General features: G+C 50.5%; 1 protein-coding gene across 2 annotated transcripts in view; it reads right to left on the bottom strand.

Moving 5' to 3' along the window:
• COL15A1 (collagen type XV alpha 1 chain) overlaps positions 1 to 20,070 on the bottom strand; it is a 109,423-nt gene that overhangs the window by 64,554 nt on the left and 24,799 nt on the right. For both annotated transcript variants that reach the window (XM_058694788.1, XM_058694787.1), the window contains exons 3-5: positions 5,044 to 5,591; positions 3,325 to 3,399; positions 1,715 to 1,795 (exon numbers count right to left, since the gene is read on the bottom strand). In XM_058694788.1, the coding sequence (XP_058550771.1) occupies positions 1,715 to 1,795; positions 3,325 to 3,399; positions 5,044 to 5,591 (704 nt within the window). The remainder of the gene's footprint in view (positions 1 to 1,714; positions 1,796 to 3,324; positions 3,400 to 5,043; positions 5,592 to 20,070) is intronic.

A 20,070-nucleotide genomic window follows, 5' to 3' on the forward strand; every position in this document is an offset into this window, starting at 1 on the left:
TCTTAAAACCACTGGGGAGAGTGGGGTTGGGAAATCTAGGAACAAGAGTCCATCAAATCACTTTTCTCTGGACACTTCCTCCCGGCTGCGGTGTGTCCCCACGTGCAGTACTGTAGTCCAAGGTTCTGACTTCACCACTGCATGACCCTAGCAAAGCCACCCTGTTCTCCAAGTGTCTGCTGTCAGTTCCCTTACACAGTTGTTGTAAGGATTACATTAAGTCATGTATACAAAAGCAGCAGAGCCACGGTAGGTATGGGGAAATCCTGGTTCTCTTCCGTCCCCTCTCTGTCTCTACCCCTCTTGAGAGCTGCCTGGCTCCAACGCCTCCTCTACCAGAAAGCCCTCCCTGACCAGTCCCCGTCACCACGATCATCTCATGCTCTCAAACCTCACTCCCCTTTCCTGTCCCTCTCACAGGGCCACCGTGGGTTACTGGCATCTCTGCCTGAGTTGGCCTCACTCCCACCTGTGAACTGGTGCACTGGGGGTACCACCACATCAGGCCAGAAGGCCCAAAGGACCACCACTCTGTGCCCTGCTGCATGTGCCCTGGACATGCCAACAGGGTGGCCAAGAGCCGTGGCACACAGGGTTCCAACACTGCCCAGACCAGCCACCTTCCCCACCTTGGACCTTTGCCTCTTCCATCTCAGCTGCCCTCGAATCGGCTGTGGTCCTGGGGATAAACCTCTGCACTACTGCCCAGGCCAGAAGCACAGGGTTGTGGCCTGAACCCTGGATGGGGCATCAGGGGACCCGTGCTCTAGCTTCGGCTCTGCCCAGGTACCCAAGGGCCAGTCTCTTCCCCTGCCTGGGTCTCAGTTTGCCCTGCAAAGGGTAGTTTTCCATATACCTCACTACAGAAAGAGCACTAACAGATTACAATTCTATTCTGCCCTACCCAAACCTCTGTTCCCACAGGTCTATAATCTATAATTTATAGCCTCTGCCTTATTTCTACCTCCTTCTTTTCCTTTATCGGAGATGAGTCTATAGAATGTGCCAGATTACCGGGCCTCTGTGTTCAATGACTCAGATGCTGTTGGCTTGTTTTCATTAAAAATGCGCTCCCGCTGTCTCCACAGTCTGACTCAGTGCTTTCAAAACCACTTCCTTGTCTAGGCCACAGGGTGGATTCCCAGGAGGGAGGAGGCCCCAACCACTGGGAGGATGGCTGCCTTTCCCATGGGGCCAGACGGGAGCTCCTGAGAAGACTCTACATCTCACAGGAGTGGCAGCCCTGACTTCTTTCTCACAGCCCAGTGCCTGGAGCAAATGCTACATCATCTCCCATTCAGGGCCACTTCCCTCATGCCAGACACTGGGTTGAGACCCGGCCCTGCACTGCGTCATCTGGCCTTCACATCAACCCCAGGAGCTAGGACTCTGATTATCACTCTATGGAAGAGGAGCTGAGGCTCAGAGAGGTTGAATGTGTTTGCTAAGTTCACAGAGCTTGGAGGCAGTAGGACACAATATCTGCCTTTGGACAGTCCTCTTGTGGCCATAGCACAAGGTGGCCGGGAGACAACTGGCATTCCAGTGCACTGGAGATCTGGCAAAATGCCCTCGGCCAGGACTTTCCCAATCTGCCCAGATGAGCCGACAATGGAAGTCACAGATCTAAGAACAGAGATGTCAGACCTAAGGCTCTGGGCACTCAGCCTCTAAAAGCTGACAGAGAAGGTATGGCTTACCAGCCAGTACTCACCGGGGCTTGAGTGTAGGTGACAGCTTCTAAGATCTCGGCCACTCCCTCTGTCTCCTGAAGCCCGCTGGTCTCTCCCGACCCCTGTATGGAGATAAATCATGCCGGGCACAGGGGGAGCAGTTGACAAGTGGGAAAGTCACATAAGATGACTCCTTTGGAGAAACTCTGTGTGTGTGTGTGTGTGTGTGTGTGCGCGCATAAGAGGGAAAAAGAGACAGGAAGAGCGGAACTGAGAGAGAATGTGTACAGTGCACAGGCTTGGCTCTTTTTGCTGTTCCTTCCACATTTTATTGCTCACGCAAACAAAAAGCTACAATCAATGGACAGTCTCTAACATACCTACTTTGGTTTTGTCTAGGTCCCTTCAATCCCTGCCAAAGGCCCTCCCACTTGCGTGGCTGTCACCAGAATCACGGAATTACACAGTGGAGAACAGTAACAGAGAATGTCTTCCTGTTGCTACCTCTTCTTCCTAATTAGCCTTCTAATGTCAGCCAAAGGGCCTGGGGGCCATCATTTTGTAAATAATGCCTTATTCTTGGACTCTGGGGTTGCTTCTACTTTTCCAGTACTCACAGCACTGCAGAGAAAGGAATGAATATACATAAGGTTTCCCTGCTCCCGGCTTTATCTGAATGTCAGGCCAGGATCGTGGCCTCAGGGAGTGCAGACATTCTTACAGAGCCAAATTCTACCTCCGAAGGGCTTTTCTGCTTTGTTTCTAAATGAATGAAATCAACTTATGCTTTGCTTTGGGGTTGACAGCACCCAAAGTTCTAAGAATGCTTTGTTTGCCTCCGACTTTTTGTAGCAGGCTATGGCTTCTGCCTGAAATGCCTTTTCTTCTTCATCTGGCTAACATTCCCTTGTCATTGGCCAGGCATCAGCCCCCCCTCACCTAGTCTGGTTCCTCTTCTTTCACCTTTGTGCCCCCACCCCCACCCGAGCCAGAGAACCTGGGTTTGAGGACCTCCCCGGTGTTCCAGTCACCCTCAGCTTTGTCACTGCATTGGAGCGTGTTAAGTGTGTGTGAGCAGCTGGAGGACACAGACAGGTGCCAGTGTATCCCTTTATGTCCAGCACCCCCCAGGACTGTCACCTAGCAGGGACAGGCGGAGGGGGGGGGTGGGGAGGGCAAAGTGGGAGGGAAAAGGGGGAGGGACAGAAGGGAAGCGGGGAGGAGCGGAAGGGCCCATCTTTTTTCCCTGCCTACCATATTCCACCCCCAACTTAGGAACTGATTCATTTGCCAGGCACAAAAGCTAAATTTAGGTTCGTTTTTATAGGAATTTACACTCATGTCTTAGAGTTTTAACTTTGATTTTAGAATCCTGACACCCTTTCCTGGCAGGAAGTCTGGAAACCAGGCCACTGACTGCCACAGCCATAGAAGAGCCTAACACCTTACAAGAAACACAATCTCCCCTCCCCCCACAAATAAGATAGCTGAAGCACTTTAGAAAAAAAAAAAATCCAAAAAGCCCAAAATAGGACTTGAGGCAGCGCTTGACAAGTTGAGAGATTTTAGAGACTCCATGACGTTGGGGAAGAGGAATTGCCTGGGCACCCAACCCTCCCTGGCCGACTGGCTGCTGGGGGTGGGTGCTCACCGAGGACTCATCGGCTTCACACAGCTCCTCTGGGGTCCTGGGGTCCGGGTGGACAGTGAGCTGCTGTATGGAGCCCTGGGGAAAAGCAGAGGGTCAGAAGCCACCACTTGCACATCTACAGCGTGACCGCTAGTGGGAACCACGATTGTTCTGTAACGGAGAAGACCAAGGGGAAGGATGGGTGCGAGAATGTGCTGCCTGTGGCCGTGACAGTGGAGCCACCCTTGGCCCACTCTCATTTAGGGGGACTCTCCCTGGGCCAATGTAATATGAGCTCCACTACCTGGGGAGGCCCCTGGGGAGTACTGGGTTCCAAGCACGGACTGCCACAGCAGCCTCCTAACTGGCCCCAGGTCCCCAACCTGTCCGGCAGGCCCTAAGATGCACGTCTCCCCACTCCCAGAGTGTCTCTCCCCTGGAGCATGAAGCTTCTTGGCTGGAAGGCCTCCTGGGAAGAAGAGCGGCCAGCCAGCCTCCTGCCTCCACTCCTGCCTCCTCTCTCCACACCTGACAGTTCATTCTCCATGAGGCTTCCAAAGTCAGTGTTGAAAAATTGTAATTGGGTTTTAGCTTCTTAAGATTCACTCACTGTGTCCCCACGTACTGCAAATATACCTGAGCTCTGCCACATGGTACTGTCCTGTACCAGTCAGGTGAGGTATCAGAAGCATGGGTGCTGACTAAATGCGTGACTACAATAACACAGGGATTTTCTTTAGAATGGTTTATTCATAAAAGCCCATTTTGACAGGAAAGTCAATTTTCTGCTATTTTTTCAGGGCACATTGTCTAAAAGGTGAGAGAGAAATGACCTGTCACTCTGGCATTCTAGTTTACTCCACCTTTGCAGAAATTACTTCAATGTAACCGCTGCCCCTCTCCAAAGGAAAAGTCACTGAAGGAATAATAAGCCTTCCTCTTTTTCTAATGCCTTAAAAATGCACAAAGAGGGCACTTGGGTGGCTCAGTCGGTTAAGCATCCCACTTCAGCTCAGATTATGATCTCATTGTTAGCGGGTTTGAGCCCCACATGGGGCTCTGTGCTGACGGCTCAGACCCTGGAGTCTGCTTCAGCTTCTGTGTCTCCCTCTCTCTCTGCCCCTCCCCTGCTCATGCTGTCTCTGTCTCTCTCTCTCTCTCTCTCTCTCTCTCTCTCTCTCTCTCTCAAAAATAAAATAAATACACATTTTTAAAAAATGCACAAAGAGCTTCCACTCAGGCTATCCCACTTAAATCTACAACTCCAGGGTGTAGGTCTTCTTATCCTAGTGTACAGATAAGAAAACCCAGAGAATCCACACTCTGAAGTCATCAGGCTAAATTGGAAACTTAGCACCGGAATCTAGGTTTGGGGTTCCAGGACTAGGACTCTCCACACCACCCACACACGCCTCCTTGAGGCTGTAAGGATAAGACAATAACGAGGGGGCGCCTGGGTGGCTCAGCTGGTTAAACATCAGACTCTATCTCCACACGGGTCATGATCTCTTAGTTTCGTGAGTTCCAGCCCCACATCAGGCTCTGCGCTTGACAGTGCAGGGTCTGCTTGCGATTCTCTCTCTCCACTCTCTCTGCCCCTCCATTTGCAATCTCTCTCTCTCTCTCTCTCGAAATAAATAAACATTAAAAAATATTTTTAAAAATAATTAACAGGAATAGTTGCTTATGTTTATCGCGTGGTGTCCACTGGCCTCCCTGATCTGCGAGGCTTAGACTCACGGTGAATCTCTCCAGCCCCGTGGCTCCTGCATTGCCCACGAAGATTCCCGCGCTGGGCTCGAAAGCCAAAGCCCGGGAGGACCGCTGGAAGGGGACGTGGCTGTGCTCCTCACAGTCCATGAAGAGGGTCACTTCCTCGCCCTGGACAATCACTGCAAAGCGGTTCCACCTGTGGGTCATCACGGGCACTAGGAAGGCAGCAGCCTCGTGGGACACGTGGGAGCCTGGCTCTGTGTAGTAGAGGATGATCCGCTGGCGGCCATCCTCCACACCCGAGAGCCGCAGGCCCAGGTAGATGACCTTCTGGAAGGCATCCGTGATAGCAAAGAGCACACCGCCTGTGGCGCTGCTGGGCTTCACCGTGACGGTGATGGCAAAGTCCCTGAAGAAGGTGGGAGGGATGAGGGTCCTGGCCGGGCGGCCGACGTTGGCACCAGGCCCGAAGCTGTAGGCTGGGAAGCCACCATAGCCCGTGACAAAGGACACAGATGAGGGCAGGGGGACACCGATGAGCTCCGTGAGGTCCAGGTGGCCCAGAGAAACTGATTCTGCAGGGAAGGAGACAGAGGCCATGCCTTACACATATATTCTATCATGCTTGGAAATGAAGAAATAAAAACTCACAAGCGAAATGGGATTCCTCGGAACCCCACGGTAGTGCCTTAATTACTGGCTTTCAAACTTTTTTTGACAATGACCCACAATAAGAAATGCATTTACATTGCAACACAATATTCCCCCTTCAATAGACATATACCTGTAACACTGAAACCAATGTTTCAGAAAATATTATTATTTTTTTAATTTTTTAAATGTTTATTTATTTTTGAGACAGAGAGAGACAGAGCATGAATGGGGGAGGGTCAGAGAGAGAGGGAGACACAGAATCTGAAGCAGGCTCCGGGCTCTGAGCTGTCAGCACAGAGCCCAACACAGGGCTTGAACTCACGGACCGCGAGATCATGACCTGAGCCGAAGTCAGAAGCTCAACTGACTGAGCCACTCAGGCGCCCCAACATTATTTATTTTTAATACCCACCAGGCACTCTGATATTTTCCTCTGTTTCAGAATTCTTCTCTTTTATTTTCTTAAAAGCATCCTGGCAACGACTCACTACATTGATTTCATTAACCACTAAAAGGTCCTGACCTACAGTTTGGAAAACTTTGAAAAATATCTCCTAGAATATTCCTAGAATATATGATGTTCTCCCATCGACTCAAAGACTGTTCCTCATTTCTTTCTATAAAACTGGGTAAGTTTGTTTTGTTTGTTTAGAATGAGGTCTACTGTTGAAGTGTCCCAGGGTGTGGGGGACAAGTAGAGACAAAGCGAAGTGTTCCCAGACTTCAGGGCAATGAAATTCACATCATCATCATCATCATCATCATCACCATCATCATCGTGGACATTCCCTGAGCTCTCATTCTGTGCCCGACCCTGCTCTGAACTCTTCACACACATCAGTTCATTTAATCCTCACGACAACTCTGGGAGGGTAGGCGCTGTTAACCTCATTTTACTTCCAAGAGAAGTTAAGAAATATGCCCAAGGTAAGTTCCCTCAGGGTTCAAAGCCAGGGCAACTGACCCCAGAGTCTGAACTCTTACTGATACCGCAGGGCTGCACTGTGGCGGCCTGGAAAGGCCCCCAGGCTCAGGAGCCTTGGTGCGCTGGGAGCAGACTCTGGGTTGGCTTGCAGGGATGTGCACCCGCTCCAGAGGGGATACCCACCATGCCAGCAGTGTGACAGGAAGGCAGGTCTCAGGGACTGGTGGACAGGACCCCTGCTGGCAGGACAATGGACATGCAGGACCCTATGGCCTCAGAAGTGAAGCCAGATCCTGAGGATTCAGCCCCATGAGGAGGTCTGGAGTGAGGGAGGGTCAGAGTGGAGCAGGGTCCTTCCCCAGAGACCAAGGGGCAGAGCAGACACCTGGTGACTGCCTGGGCTACGGCCAAAAGCCAGAGGATCCTGAGAGCCTGAGTGACCACGGGGAACTTGGGTTTGTGTCCAGAGAAGACCCAAGCCACTCAAGAGCGCCATGAGTAAAGCCCTGTCTGACGAATCAAGCCTGCCTTTCAGTTTACATTTTGCCCCTGTCTGACTGGACAACTAACCAGCTGTGTGACCTTGGGTGAGTCATTTCACTGCTCCAAGACTGGGTCTCCTTCAACGATATGGGCACCACGAAAATGATGAAATGACACCATCCACGTAACCCTGGTAAATAGGGTGGCAATGCATTGAACATTCACTACTCTTTCCTTTTATTACATCCACTCAGCAAGCCCGAGTTATTGCCCCCACTGTGCTGACAGGGAGAAAAGGAGGCCAAGATGGGGTAGGGGGGGTGGCCTGGACACCCTGTCTCTGTGCTCCTGAACTCCCCATACAGAATATAAAAACAACCGGGTTTTTCATATGGGATTTTACTTAGTCCTCACTGCAGCCCCTGGGACTGCCAGTCTCCCACCCTACGGATGAAGAGCCCAGGCTTGGGAAGACGGAATGACTCCCTGAGTTACACAGTAAAAGTGGCAGGTGTTTTCAAGCCGTGACTGGTCTGACCTCAGGTTGGTTCACTGCCCAGTCTCATAAGCTGGGCGGGTGGGGGGGGGGGGGCGGTGCTCCGTCCCAGGGGCCTGGGGGTAGCCCAACCTAATCGGCCTGCCATGCCAATGACCCTTTAGCAGCATGACGGTGCAACTGAAGCTCTGGGTGATCGAGGAAAACCCAAACTTCTCTGGAGAATGGGAGAGAAAGAGATGCCCTGGCTCCAGTGCCCCACTCCCCAGCACCCCCAGAGAAGGCCACACAAAGTCAGCAGCTAGCCTGCGTGTGTGTGCGCGTGGGTCACAAAATTATTATGAAATAGTTAGGACATACCAAAAAAGTGTAAATAATAATATGAGACACATATTAAATGTTAAAATGGTCAATTTTGTGCCTTTATGTCTTGCCATCATTTTATTTATTATTTATTGATTTGTTGATTTTTAATTTACATCAAAGTTAGTTAGCATAGAGTGCAATAATGATTTCAGGAGTAGATTCCAGTGATTCATCCCGTCTGTATAACACCCACTGCTCATCCCCACAAGTATCTTCCTTAATGCCCCTTTCCCATTTAGCCCACCCCCCTCCACAGCCCCTCCAGTAACCCTCCGTTTGTTCTCTTAGGTTTTGTCCCCCTCCCTGTTTTTATATTTTTGCTTCCCTTCCCTTGTGTTCACCTGTTCTGTGTCTTAAAGTCCTCATATGAGTGAAGTCATATATTTGTCTCTCTCTAACTGACTTACTTCGCTTAGCATAATCCCCTTTAGTTCCACCCACATGGTTGCAAATGTCTTGCCATCATTTCGAAAGGGAGTAACTGTATGTGAGGACTGAAGGAAATAGCATGAGGTGCTGGCACATGCTCAATCAATGGTGGGAATTATCATCCTCATCATCGTCATCATCATCATCATTGACTTTCAGGTTCAGAAAGGAATCTCAGAGGTCCCCCAATATGATCCCTACCTGAGATGTGTGAACCCCACACTGTCCAAGATGGCAGCCATTACAAGTGTGGCTGTTGGGCATCTGAAATACAGGTCATTGCAACTGACCTGTGCCGTCAGTGTAATATACAAACTAGATTTCAAAGACTTAGTTTGGAAAAAAGTCTTAGGAAAAATATCTCATGAATAACGTGTATATTGATTACATGCTGAAATGATAATTAGGGGAAGTACTAGGTTGAACAGAATACATTATTAAAACAATTTCTGAGGAATATTATGAGGAACAGGCATGTGTCCACCACTCTGCTTAAGAAAGTACTGATTCAGGGGCACCAGGGTGGTTCAATCGGTTAGGGGGCCGACTTTCGGCTCAGGTCATGATCTCACGGCTCGTGGGTTCCAGCCCCACATCAGGCGCTGTTCTGACACCTCAGAGCCCAGAGCCTGCTTTGGGTTCTGTGTCTCCCTCTCTCTCTGTCTCTTGCCCGCTCACATTCTGTCTCTCTCAAAAATGAATAAACGTTAAAAAAAAAGGGGGGGGGGAGAAAGTATTGGTTCAGCAGAAGCTCTCACCACTCTCCAATCCTATTCCGCTGGCCATGCCCCAAAGACAGCCTCTCTGAGGGATGTGGTGTGTATACTCCCGTGCATGTCTTTGTTTGTTTACGACGTGAGCATGTATGTGTCTGTGACAGAATGCAGAGCCACTGTGTGCATCTCTAAACCTCATGTCAGTGTTGGTATGCTGCACGTATGCCTTCTGACACTTTTTTCCCTATGAAAAATTGTTATTTTTTTAAATGTTTCATTTATTTATTTTGAGGAGGGGAGGGGCAGAGAGACGGGGGGGGAGGGGCAGGGAGAGAATCCCAAGCAGGCTCCACGCTGTCAACAGACAGCCCAATGAGGAGCTCAATCTCACAAACCGTTAGATCATGACCTGAGCCAGCATCAAGAGTTGGATGCTTAACCAACTGAACCATCCAGGTGCCCCTCAGCATTGTATTTTTAAGACTGATCTGTGTTGATGCAGGAGGCTCTGGATCTCATATTTTCACAACAGCACTCTATGGTATAAACAAGCCATACAGAGTGGCTCACTTTTCTGCTGATGGAAAGGGAGATTTTCATCATTCTTCAGAACACTTACTGCTATATACTTCCTTCCACACATCTCCTCGTGCTCACCTGTGCAGGCAATTCCACCCGAATTATCGGGTGACATGGGGATGTACACCTGCAACTTCACTGAATGCTGCCAAAATGTCCTCTGAAGTTCTCTGAAGTGCTACTTTTTAAAATTAGGACATAAGTGACACATATAACACTGTGTAAGCTTAAGATATATAATGTGTTGATTGCATACATTTATACGTTGCAATATATTCATACGTGTATATATAGGTATATCTATTAGCTTTAGCTAAAACCTCCATTAACATCACATAACTATCGTTGTGTGTGTGGCGAGAACATTTAAGATGCCACTGTGCCGTCCGACATGCCCACCAGCAGCGTATTCTTACCAACATTTAGGGGAGGTAGGGAGATGCGATATGGGAGCAGTCTGTGGGGCTTTTCAGCTATAGCAATAATGTTTACTTCCTAAAGTAAGCAATATTCAAAAGAAGTATTCATTGTAGTAGTCTTTGTAGACCACGTCTTGGAAAATATTTCACAACATTTTAGTGAAAACAATGACCTGTCCTCAACAAAAGAGCAAATGTGATCATGTTGGTGCCCTGCTGAGAGTCTACTATGGCCACCCAGGGCCCTCAGCACGAGAATCAGGCTGCTGCCTCCTGGCTCCAGAAGGCTCTGTGGTCTGGATGCAGCCACGCTCCCTACTCCCCAGCATGCCCTGACACAGGCCCTGGAGGGCCCCGCACTGCTGCAGGTCCTCCCCTCCACAGCAAGTGCCTCTCCCTCGGCCACCCACACCCCCCTCAGCTCTTCTGCCAGGAGAACTCCTTCTCATCCTGCAAGACCCAGCCCTGGCCTCACCTCCCCGGAAATCCCTTGTCTCACCTCCTGCACCCACACCCTCCCCCTCCCCTCTGGAAGTTGCATTAGAAGCCCTCTCAACACACGCTGGGGTCCCCCATCATAGTTCTCAACACACTGCATGTCACTGTGGGGTCACTTGTCTCTCCCCATTAGACAGTGAGGACAAGGACCACGCCATCCATCTCTGTGTTCCCAGTATCCAGCCTAATTCTGATGAGTGAATGAATGAATGAATGAATGAACAAATAAATGACTGCATGACTATAATCAAACCCCTCATTTAAAAAAGGTGAAACTGGGGTTAAAAGAGGGAACAGATTGTTGGCTACGAACTCAGATCTGATCCTCAATCCAAGGCTTTTCCTCTCCAGTTTGCAACTTGCATTAAAACAGGAATTAATTTTAAGTAGGAGAAACCCCAGAAGGCATAAATGAAAAGGCTGATAAATCTGGTTAAATTTAACTGCACAGAAATTCTTAAAGTTCTGCACAGGGAAAAAAAAAATCCCACAATGTCAAATAAAATCTCAAACCGGACAAAAATATTTGCCACATATGCCACAGACAACAAACTAGTTACCTAATACACAAAACAGATGAATCCACAGGAGAGCCACAACCAAGTGGAAAGATGGGAAAAGAATAGGACATTCTTGCCACCGTAAAAAAAAAAAAAGAAAGAAAGAAAGAAAGAAAGAAAGAAAGAAAGAAAGAAAGAAAGAAAGAAAAGAAAAAAGAAAATGGCTCTTCAACCTCTGAGAAGACACTCACACTCACTCAGAATGAGAGAAATACAAGTTAAGGCTACGCAGAGACACCATTTTCCCTCTCAGACTGGCAAACATCAGAATGTCAGAACACTGAGTCGGCAAGGGTGCAAGGGAACGGGACATCCCCACCTCTCTACCCTCGATGGGCTGTTGGGACCATCAATGCGTATGATGTCTGTGGGAGGCGCTCTGGCAATATTCATCAAAATGAAAAGTAAACATGTACTCCTTGATCCAGAAGTTATACTTCTATGGATTTTTTTTTTTTTTTTAAATTTTTTTTTTTTAAATTTTTTTTTTTTTTTTTAAATTTTTTTTTTTTTTCAACGTTTTTTATTTATTTTTGGGACAGAGAGAGACATAGCATGAACGGGGGAGGGGCAGAGAGAGAGGGAGACACAGAACCGGAAACAGGCTCCAGGCTCCGAGCCATCAGCCCAGAGCCTGACGCGGGGCTCGAACTCACGGACCGCGAGATCGTGACCTGGCTGAAGTCGGACGCTTAACCGACTGCGCCACCCAGGCGCCCCTGGATTTTTTTTTTAACGGATGAAGTTCCGTATGTGAAATAGAAAGCATGTCCAAGAACGTTCATGGCAGCATCGTTTAAAATGTATCTAACTGTCCATCTTTGGTGGCATCACCAGTTTTGAGACACCATGCAGCCTTTGAAAAGGGTGATTCCTTAGGTACCAATACAAAATAATCAACAAGATGTATTAAGTAAAAACAGACGCCCAAAAAGGGGTGCAGAGCAGAATCACTATCAGTTGGAAATGCATACATTAATACATATTTCCCATACAAATATATATATTTGAAAATATATATTAGAATATCTCCAGAAAGATACAGAAGAAACTAGGACCAGAGACTGTCTCTAGGGAGGGGAGGTGGTGGGTGGGGAATAAGAACACACTTTCTTTTCTCTCCATACTCTTTTGTACTTTTTGAAATTTTATACCATATACATGGTGTGAAAAAGACATTTGCATATTGTAAAGGCATTAACTCCTTCCATCCCCTTTTAGAAACTATAAAACCTTTTCTTCTTGCTTTTCCTCCCTCAGATACAGCCTGTCTTTGTACCGAAAGAAAGGGGGAAGGGAAAGAGTGAAAAGAAAAGACATAGAAATGAAAGCAAACACCCCACTGAGATTTCTTTTCTCCCCTCCACGGTTTAAAGATAAAAACAAAACAAAACCAAGAGCACCCTGCTGACAGCCGTGCTTTCTTCTTCCCTGACCCAGTGTAAAGCTTTTCCTCCTGTTCTAATCTCCCCCCCTACTGAGAAGAAGAGAAACCCCTTTCTGGTGGGATGGTCCAGGTTTGGACAACGTGTCCTTCCACAGGGAGTAAATGGGCCAGAGCCGCTCATCCAGTCACTGGCTTGTTTCCAAATGGTGTCCTGAGGGTTTCAGGGACAGGTGGGGGTTCAGGGGACCTGGAGGCAGAGGCAGAGAGGCCAGGAAGCCTGTTTCAACCAGCCCAGCGCTGCCATGGCTGGTACAGCCCAGGCTTCCACGTGGCCACTCTGGAAATTCTTTAGTCCCAAAAGAATCCTGCTTTAAAAAAAAAAAATCACAAATCCATCCAACCTCCTTGCTTTATAAACAGGAAAATGGATGGTCAGGTAGGGAGCTCTGTGACTATGAGCCACAGCCAGGAAGTAGCAGATGAGCAGCGAGCAAGGATGGACAGAGGGGAGGTGTGATTCTGCCCCACTGCCCCAGCCCCTTCCAGGCCCAGGCGGTTGGTTGGCCAGCTGGAGAGTGGGCAGAGGAAGCCACCTGCAGAGGAGAGTTCCTGGCATTGGACAGAGCTGGGTTCAGATCCAGCCTTTGCCATTTACCAAGTGGGCAGCCTCTGGGTGGATGACTTAGTGGAGATGTGGGGACATTCAGCCCATCTCACACATGGGGATCCAACAGAACGAAGGGTGGGAATTGCAAATGCTCAGCAAATGGTAGCAACCAGGGATTCTATTTGATGTGAAAGGTATAAGCTTAGCCAAAAGCAAAGTGTGCAATGGGAACCCTTCCTAATCGCCCCTGCCCTCCTGCTGCCCAGGTCCCAGCTGCGTGAGGGAAGACAAGTGTGCAGGGGCCTGGCGACAGGCCTTGTTTCCACTGGGTTGGCCACAGAGAGAGCCAAGCTACAATCTACAGGAAGCCCGAGTCAGTCCAGCTCTGCTCTCAGCAACCCCTACCTCCCCCTCCAAACACAGCGCCGCATAGCATGGCGTGGTGGGGAGCGACCCCTGGCCTAGAATGACCCATGCTCAGGGCTGTGCTGGGCCTGCTGGCTCATTTTTCCTTGGCTTCGGCGGGAGGGCCACCTGCTCTGGTGGCCACCAGGGAGGGGAGAGAGAAGCCAGGGAGCCAAGACAAACAGGCCCAGCAACTTGGTCCACAGGCTTGTCCTGGGATGGCTCTGTGCTGGGCGGGAAGCGGGGAGGGCGTGGGGATCACAGCTGGTGGGAAGACATCCCACCATCCTGGGGGCTCAAGTTCAGAGGGGGCAGTGCGAAGGGAGGCAACGGTGTGGGGGAGGGGGGAGCTGATCCTGGAACTCTCTGGCCTCAGGAGCTTCGGGCCCTTGGTGGGAGGCGGCCGCACTTCTCCACAGATAATAACACCTATCTCATAAAACAGCCATGTCACTTGAGTGAACTAATACACCTAAAATGTTTAGCACCCAGGGAGTGCCAGGTTCAGAGTCCGAGGCCCTGGTTAAGGTCAGTGACATGAGGCTGAAGCTCCACATCTAACAAGGACCTCACTGCTCCTTCATCTCCTGGAGACCCACACGCTGCCTCATTTCCATGGGGTTAGGTCTATGGGGCCAGGAAGCCCTCTGGGCACAGACACGGCCCAGGTGGGGGAAGTAGGACTCATAAGTTGAGTGCCAGCTCTGCCACTGACTCCACCTGTGCTCCTGGGCAAGCTGTTCTCCCTCCTGACCGCCATTTTCCCATGTGCACTTCGAGGAGTTAGACGAGATGGGATCTCAGAGCCGGAGCAGTTCTGACGTATTCTAGGTATCTTCACTGCCTTCAAAATACCTCCTGGGGCTGATTCCGGCTTCAGTCTTGATCTCTCCCTTCATCAATGCATAGGGATAGCTTCATCTCCAATGGTGGTTTTTCAACACACTTTTCCAATTCATGAATTGATAACACTTATAAAGCCCCCAATTTCTGCCTGTGTGCCATGGGGGATATGACACTGAATCTAGAGTGCAGGTGCCCAAGAAGCTCATGATCTAGGTGTCTTGGTTAGCAGTCACCTATTCATGCTATTTACAAGCCCAAAGCCTTCAATGGCTCCCCAGTGCCTTCAAGATCAAGTCAAAATTACACTGAAGAGAACCTTGGCTGCATTTCTTCATTGTCTCTTCCCCTCTCTCTGTCTCTGCTTATGCTATTCCTTCTAGTTCCCATCTTCTCACAGCTGAGTCGTCCAAGCTTGCTCAGCTGCACTCCAAGACACCAAGCCCTACTCTCACCCTATACACAGAGCCACACGCATCAATCCCTCCTCTAAATACTCAAATCAGGGCATACAGCAGGCAGGCAGTGCCGTGGCCTGATGAAAGGGCAAAGACAGATGCACAGGGGCCTCTCTCTCCTCCAGTCTTTGGCTCAGGCTCCTGAGAACAGCTCTGGGCAGCCCCTCCCAAGGGCACAAAGAGGAGGGAGCAGAAACCTTTAGAGATGGACCAGGCAGAGGAAAATCTGAACAGTCACTGCAGGGTGCAACTTTCCTCCCAGGGGTCCAAAGCCGGTTTCCATGGAAACCAGGGCAGATTCCTAGCAATGAAGAAACAAACAGGGCAGGGTTCAGGTTTTCCTTCCACACAGATGACAGCAACCTGGCCAGAGGAGGTGATGAGCAGGAACCCTTCCCTCTCCTCCTCGCAGCCACAGACTCTAGGGCATCTGGTATTTCTCTTCCACAGTCAAGCCTCAGTTTCTCTTTCTGTGCAATGGGCTGGTTCAGCCCTTCCATCTGTGGGGTGCTGAAGCAGTGCCTAGGACAAGCCTGGGCTTTGGAGCCTTGCCTCCCTGGGGAACTGTATTTGGCTTCGCAAAGCTCCATCTCACAGATGATCATCTGGGACCTGAGCCCAGCGCTCGCGCTTGTTAGCATTTAAGGCCGGAAGGAGCTAAGGAGCGTTCCTCTGGCTCCAGGTCAACAAGGGCTGCAGAGAAGCCAGACCGGGAGGGAGGCTGAGGACACCCCAGGATCCTGCATGGCAGCGGCCCCTGGTGGCCACATGGAGAACGACGCCTCCATGAAACCCAAGGAAGGCTTCCCAGGCTACAACTGTGAGGGACACTGCCTGGGCCTGGGGAAACTGGGAGAACGGGGATCCCAACAACCAGAATCAGAGTCAGAGGTCCGAGAGGGTCACAAGAGAGCAGGTCTGAGGTCACACAGGTTGCTGTGGTCAAGCCACACCTAGAAATTAGATGCCTACCTCCTACGCTGCCGGGGGGGGGGGGGGGGGGGGGGGGGAGCCAAAGGTGTCCCGCCCACACATCTCTCATTTCCACCTATGGCTGTGAAGACCCACAGAACACTTTATTCAGCTTAAATGGGGACTAAAGACTCCTTCAGGCTGGTTGGCGTATTCCACTGGGTGCAGGGGTGCAGAGGATCCTACTCCCTGCCCCCTACTGGGGCTGGAGCCAGTAGGCAATGATATGCAGGTAAAGTGGGGGTGACTACCCTGGGAACCCCAGCAGAGCCTCTCTGGCCTGGGTTTCCCTGCACCCAGGCCCCGGGGAGAAAGGAGTTCTCCAATACCTCCTTTGCTCCAGCAGCATAAACTGGGGAGCCTCAGAAAACCAAGTGTCCCTCCCCTTGCTCCTTCTCAGGCCATCCTGCCAGGGAGGCAGACATTCTTGCATCTTCTCAGGACCGCTCTTTCCCTTCCCTTTGGACATTCCTACAGGGACATGGCCCCTGAGGACTCTGGGTTATCAGATCAGACCTCCTGGCTTGTGGCTTCCCTTCCTCTGACTTCCCCAGAGAGACAGGGAGCTGGGAGTTCAGCAAGCCACAGACTCTATGCAGGAAGAGCACAGCTCACCATCTGGAGAAGCAGTTTCCTCCACTACACGGCCACCAAAAGGCTATGTGCCATGTGCAAGGTCTCCGTGTGCACATCTCTACTAATGGGGAGTTCATCTCTCTCCTGACAACCCTGACCACTGCTGGACAATCTTTAGTCCTCAGAACTTTCTCCTGATGGACCCAGGCATATCTCCCTTAGCTTGCACCCGCCTGGCTGGGCCCTGCTCGGCACTCTGGGACCACACACAAGTCGGCCTTGACTTTTGCATCATGGCCTCAGAAGCATGCGGCGAGGGAAACGGCCGGCCTGGGAGGCAGACTGCCACTAGCTCAATGTATAATCTTGAGCAATCCCTTCTCCTCTCTGAGCCTCAGGCTGATGGTTTCCAGGGGCCCCTGCCAGGTCTGCGAGTCTCCGATTCGGCATCCTTCTTTTCTCCTGCCTGTTTCCCAGTTCCTCTAACCACTCTTAACTGTCCATTCCTCCAGCCCACAGCCTTCAGGCCTGGAAGGAATGACTACAACAGGGAGCAGGACAAAGCCAGTCCTCCCCACAAACTTCCTGGTCTTTGGGCAGCAGAGCCTGGCCAGAGGCATGGAGCACTGTGCCCAGGAAAATGTTACAACTCTGCCTGTGAGGAAGCATCGCCCCACCCAGGCGGGAGCCCACGGAGGCTCCCGGCTCTACCTGACTCCCTTCTCGAAGGAAAAGGGACACAACAGAATTCATGCTGCATGGGATCCTTCTGCACCCAGCAAAGATGCAAAAGCCTCTTAGAAAAACCTACCACCCAATGCATTTCTTAGAAAAAGAACCATTTTCCTGCCAGGGAAAAAAGTCCTGGATCAACTTAGAAAGGAGACCTGGGTTTGGCAACAATCAAAGACCTCATTTTTCTGAATTACAGAGGAGCATTTTTCTACATGTAAACTTAGAACGCCTCCTTCCCTTTTCCGGTTTTCATATATAGCATAGGAATGTTCATGCTCAATGAAGTTACTGTGTGAGCTCTCCTCTCTCTCTCTCTCTCTCTCTCTTTCTCTCTGTCTGTCTCTGTCTCTCTCTGTCTCTCTTGCTTTCTTGTTCTCTCAGGTCTTTGGCCTAAACTGAGAGAGGGATGGTTTTGAAGGTGCCTGGATGTGGGCAGAGACAGGCAAGGTGTGGGCACTGTGGCTTGGCCACCCCACCCACCCGGCAGGAAGGAGAGGCCATTTCCCCACTCAGCACCTGCTTCAGCTTCCAAAACATCCTCTCACCTGAGCCCCCACCAGAAGGGAGGCGAGGCAGTGATCATTCTCTCATTTCAAAGAGGAGGAAATTAAGCCCCAGAGAGGGGAAGTAACTTACTTGAAGCCCAGGGCAGGACTCAGCACGGAAGACTCAGTACTAGGCTCTGCCCATTACAACCCATGGCCTCCCGGGTTGCCCTTGGGACCTCTCCAGGTGCACCTGCACACCTCTGTGTCCTCATAGTCCCCACCCATCCCTCCACCCAAACACACCCATCGCTCTGCACTCTCGTGGTGAGCTCCCTTCCCTCTCTGATATGACTACATATGGGCATAGACCATGCGGACCCGTCTCAGCCCCCAGTGCCAGAAGAGCCTAGAAAGGATGACCTAGGAATGCAGACAAGAAGGAAGCACAGCAACAGCTAAGATTTACTGTGGGCTTGCTGCGTGGCAGGCACCGTTTAATGACCTTTCCATGAATCATTTAATTTTCCTCCTGATTATGAGATAGATAATATTATTATCCCCATTTTACAGGTTTACAGACTAAGTCTTGGAGAATTAATTACCATTCTAAGGCCATGAGGATAATAAATGATTAAGGTCAGGATTCCAATCAGAATGGGTGGTATACTGTGGTGGGAAGGTTCCAGCCCTGGCCACACATCACAGTCACCCAGGGAGCTTTAAAAAAGACATAGGTCTGCCCCTCCAGCCTGGCCCTGTGGGCTCAGTGTCTTCTAGGGTCTGGCCTGGGTAAGTCTGATGCCCTCTCCCAGTTGGCAGCCACAGGTAAGGGAAACCCCCCCCACCCCCACCCCCGGGCTTTGCAAGCAGACAGACCTGGGCTGGAGTCCTGAGTTTGCCACTACCCTGTGTGTGACCCTGTGGAAGCCACTTCACTCCTCTGGGCTGTATGTGGGGCAGGAACAGAGGCTGGCTCAGAGTCATCGTGAGGATGGACAACACAGTGAGGGCTGCGCCTAGCAGGGGGCTGGTGCATCTAGAACTCAGCACCCACTGGCTGACTCTGGGCCCCGTGCTTCCATGCCCTCACCAGCCAGCCTCCAACTGTTAACCATTATAGAAGTAATAATATAATTGGATAAGTAGGCCCAGCAACTAAGGAACTAAAGAGTTTAGCCTGGAGAGAGTATAGTATGACTCGCTCATTCTGAGACCCAGGTCTGCTCACTACCACCTCCTAGACACACACACACACACACACACACACACACACACACACACACACACATGCACGTGTATGCTACCCCCTCAGACTAGGCAGAAATTGGCTCCAGTGCAAGAGTAATATGCGAGCCTCAGGAAGCATGCAGTGAGCCCTGCTGTCTTACTGCAGTGAGGGTCTTGTCTTCAGACCCCTCCTTCACCCCTTTTCCAAACTTGTTCCAGAAAGCTGGGTACAGAGCCATTCCAGGGCCCACGTGCACCAGGTGGCACATGAAGGCCAGCAGGTGTGGGCAGGCGTGAGCATCTGGGAAGAGTTTTCTAGTCAACTCTTCTCGATTTATGGACCTTCCTTTTCCATTTGGGGAACAAAGACTCTTTGAGTGTGATGAGGGCCTTGAATCCTGAGGATGACATCAACTGAAATGAGTCATCACTCCCAGCAGGCAGCTCTGGAGGACTCCACTCAGGGCACCGCGAGGAAAACTCATGGAAAACGGGCATGGAGGGGAAGGGGCCTGTCAGGGGCACAGGAGGGATGCCGGATGGGAACGTGCATTGGCCTGCTGGAAGCGGGCACCCGGCAACCCGCAGCTCCTGAAAACTGCCAGGCTCAGCACTAGAAGGGGACAAAGAGCCAACAGATGGAGGCCAAGCAGGGTCAGTGTGGACATCTGGACCAGAAGGTTTCAAACTTCATTCCCCAGGACCAGGGGTGGGGCTCAGGGGAGGGGGGGTGCACAGCAGGAGAGGGGAGATGGAGAAGGCCTGACTGTTGGGCTCCTAACACACACAAGTATACAGCCACACAGACACACATACACACACAGCACACACTCACCTGTTTACAACACACCCACAAGCATACTCACACACACTAATGCATCTATTCATACACACACGTTCACATGCACACATACGCACCCTCTGACACCTCCACCCACACTCATCCCTCAGACACACTCATGCAGTCACATACACACTCATGTACTCACACACACATTCGTTCATGACACTCTCCCACACACTGACACACATTCGCACAAACTCACCTACCCTCATATGCACAGTTGCACCAAAGCAACTCAGACTTCCTTTGTTGAACATATCTGGTTCCAGTCACAGCCTCATTTGAAGAAGGTTCTGTAGCTAAAAACCAACCAACCAACCAACCAACCAACCAACCAACCAACCCACCAACAACCAACTAACAAAAAACCACCATCAAAACCCTTTC

This window comes from Neofelis nebulosa, chromosome 12 (assembly GCF_028018385.1).
Source record: "Neofelis nebulosa isolate mNeoNeb1 chromosome 12, mNeoNeb1.pri, whole genome shotgun sequence".
NCBI lineage: Eukaryota > Metazoa > Chordata > Mammalia > Carnivora > Felidae > Neofelis > Neofelis nebulosa.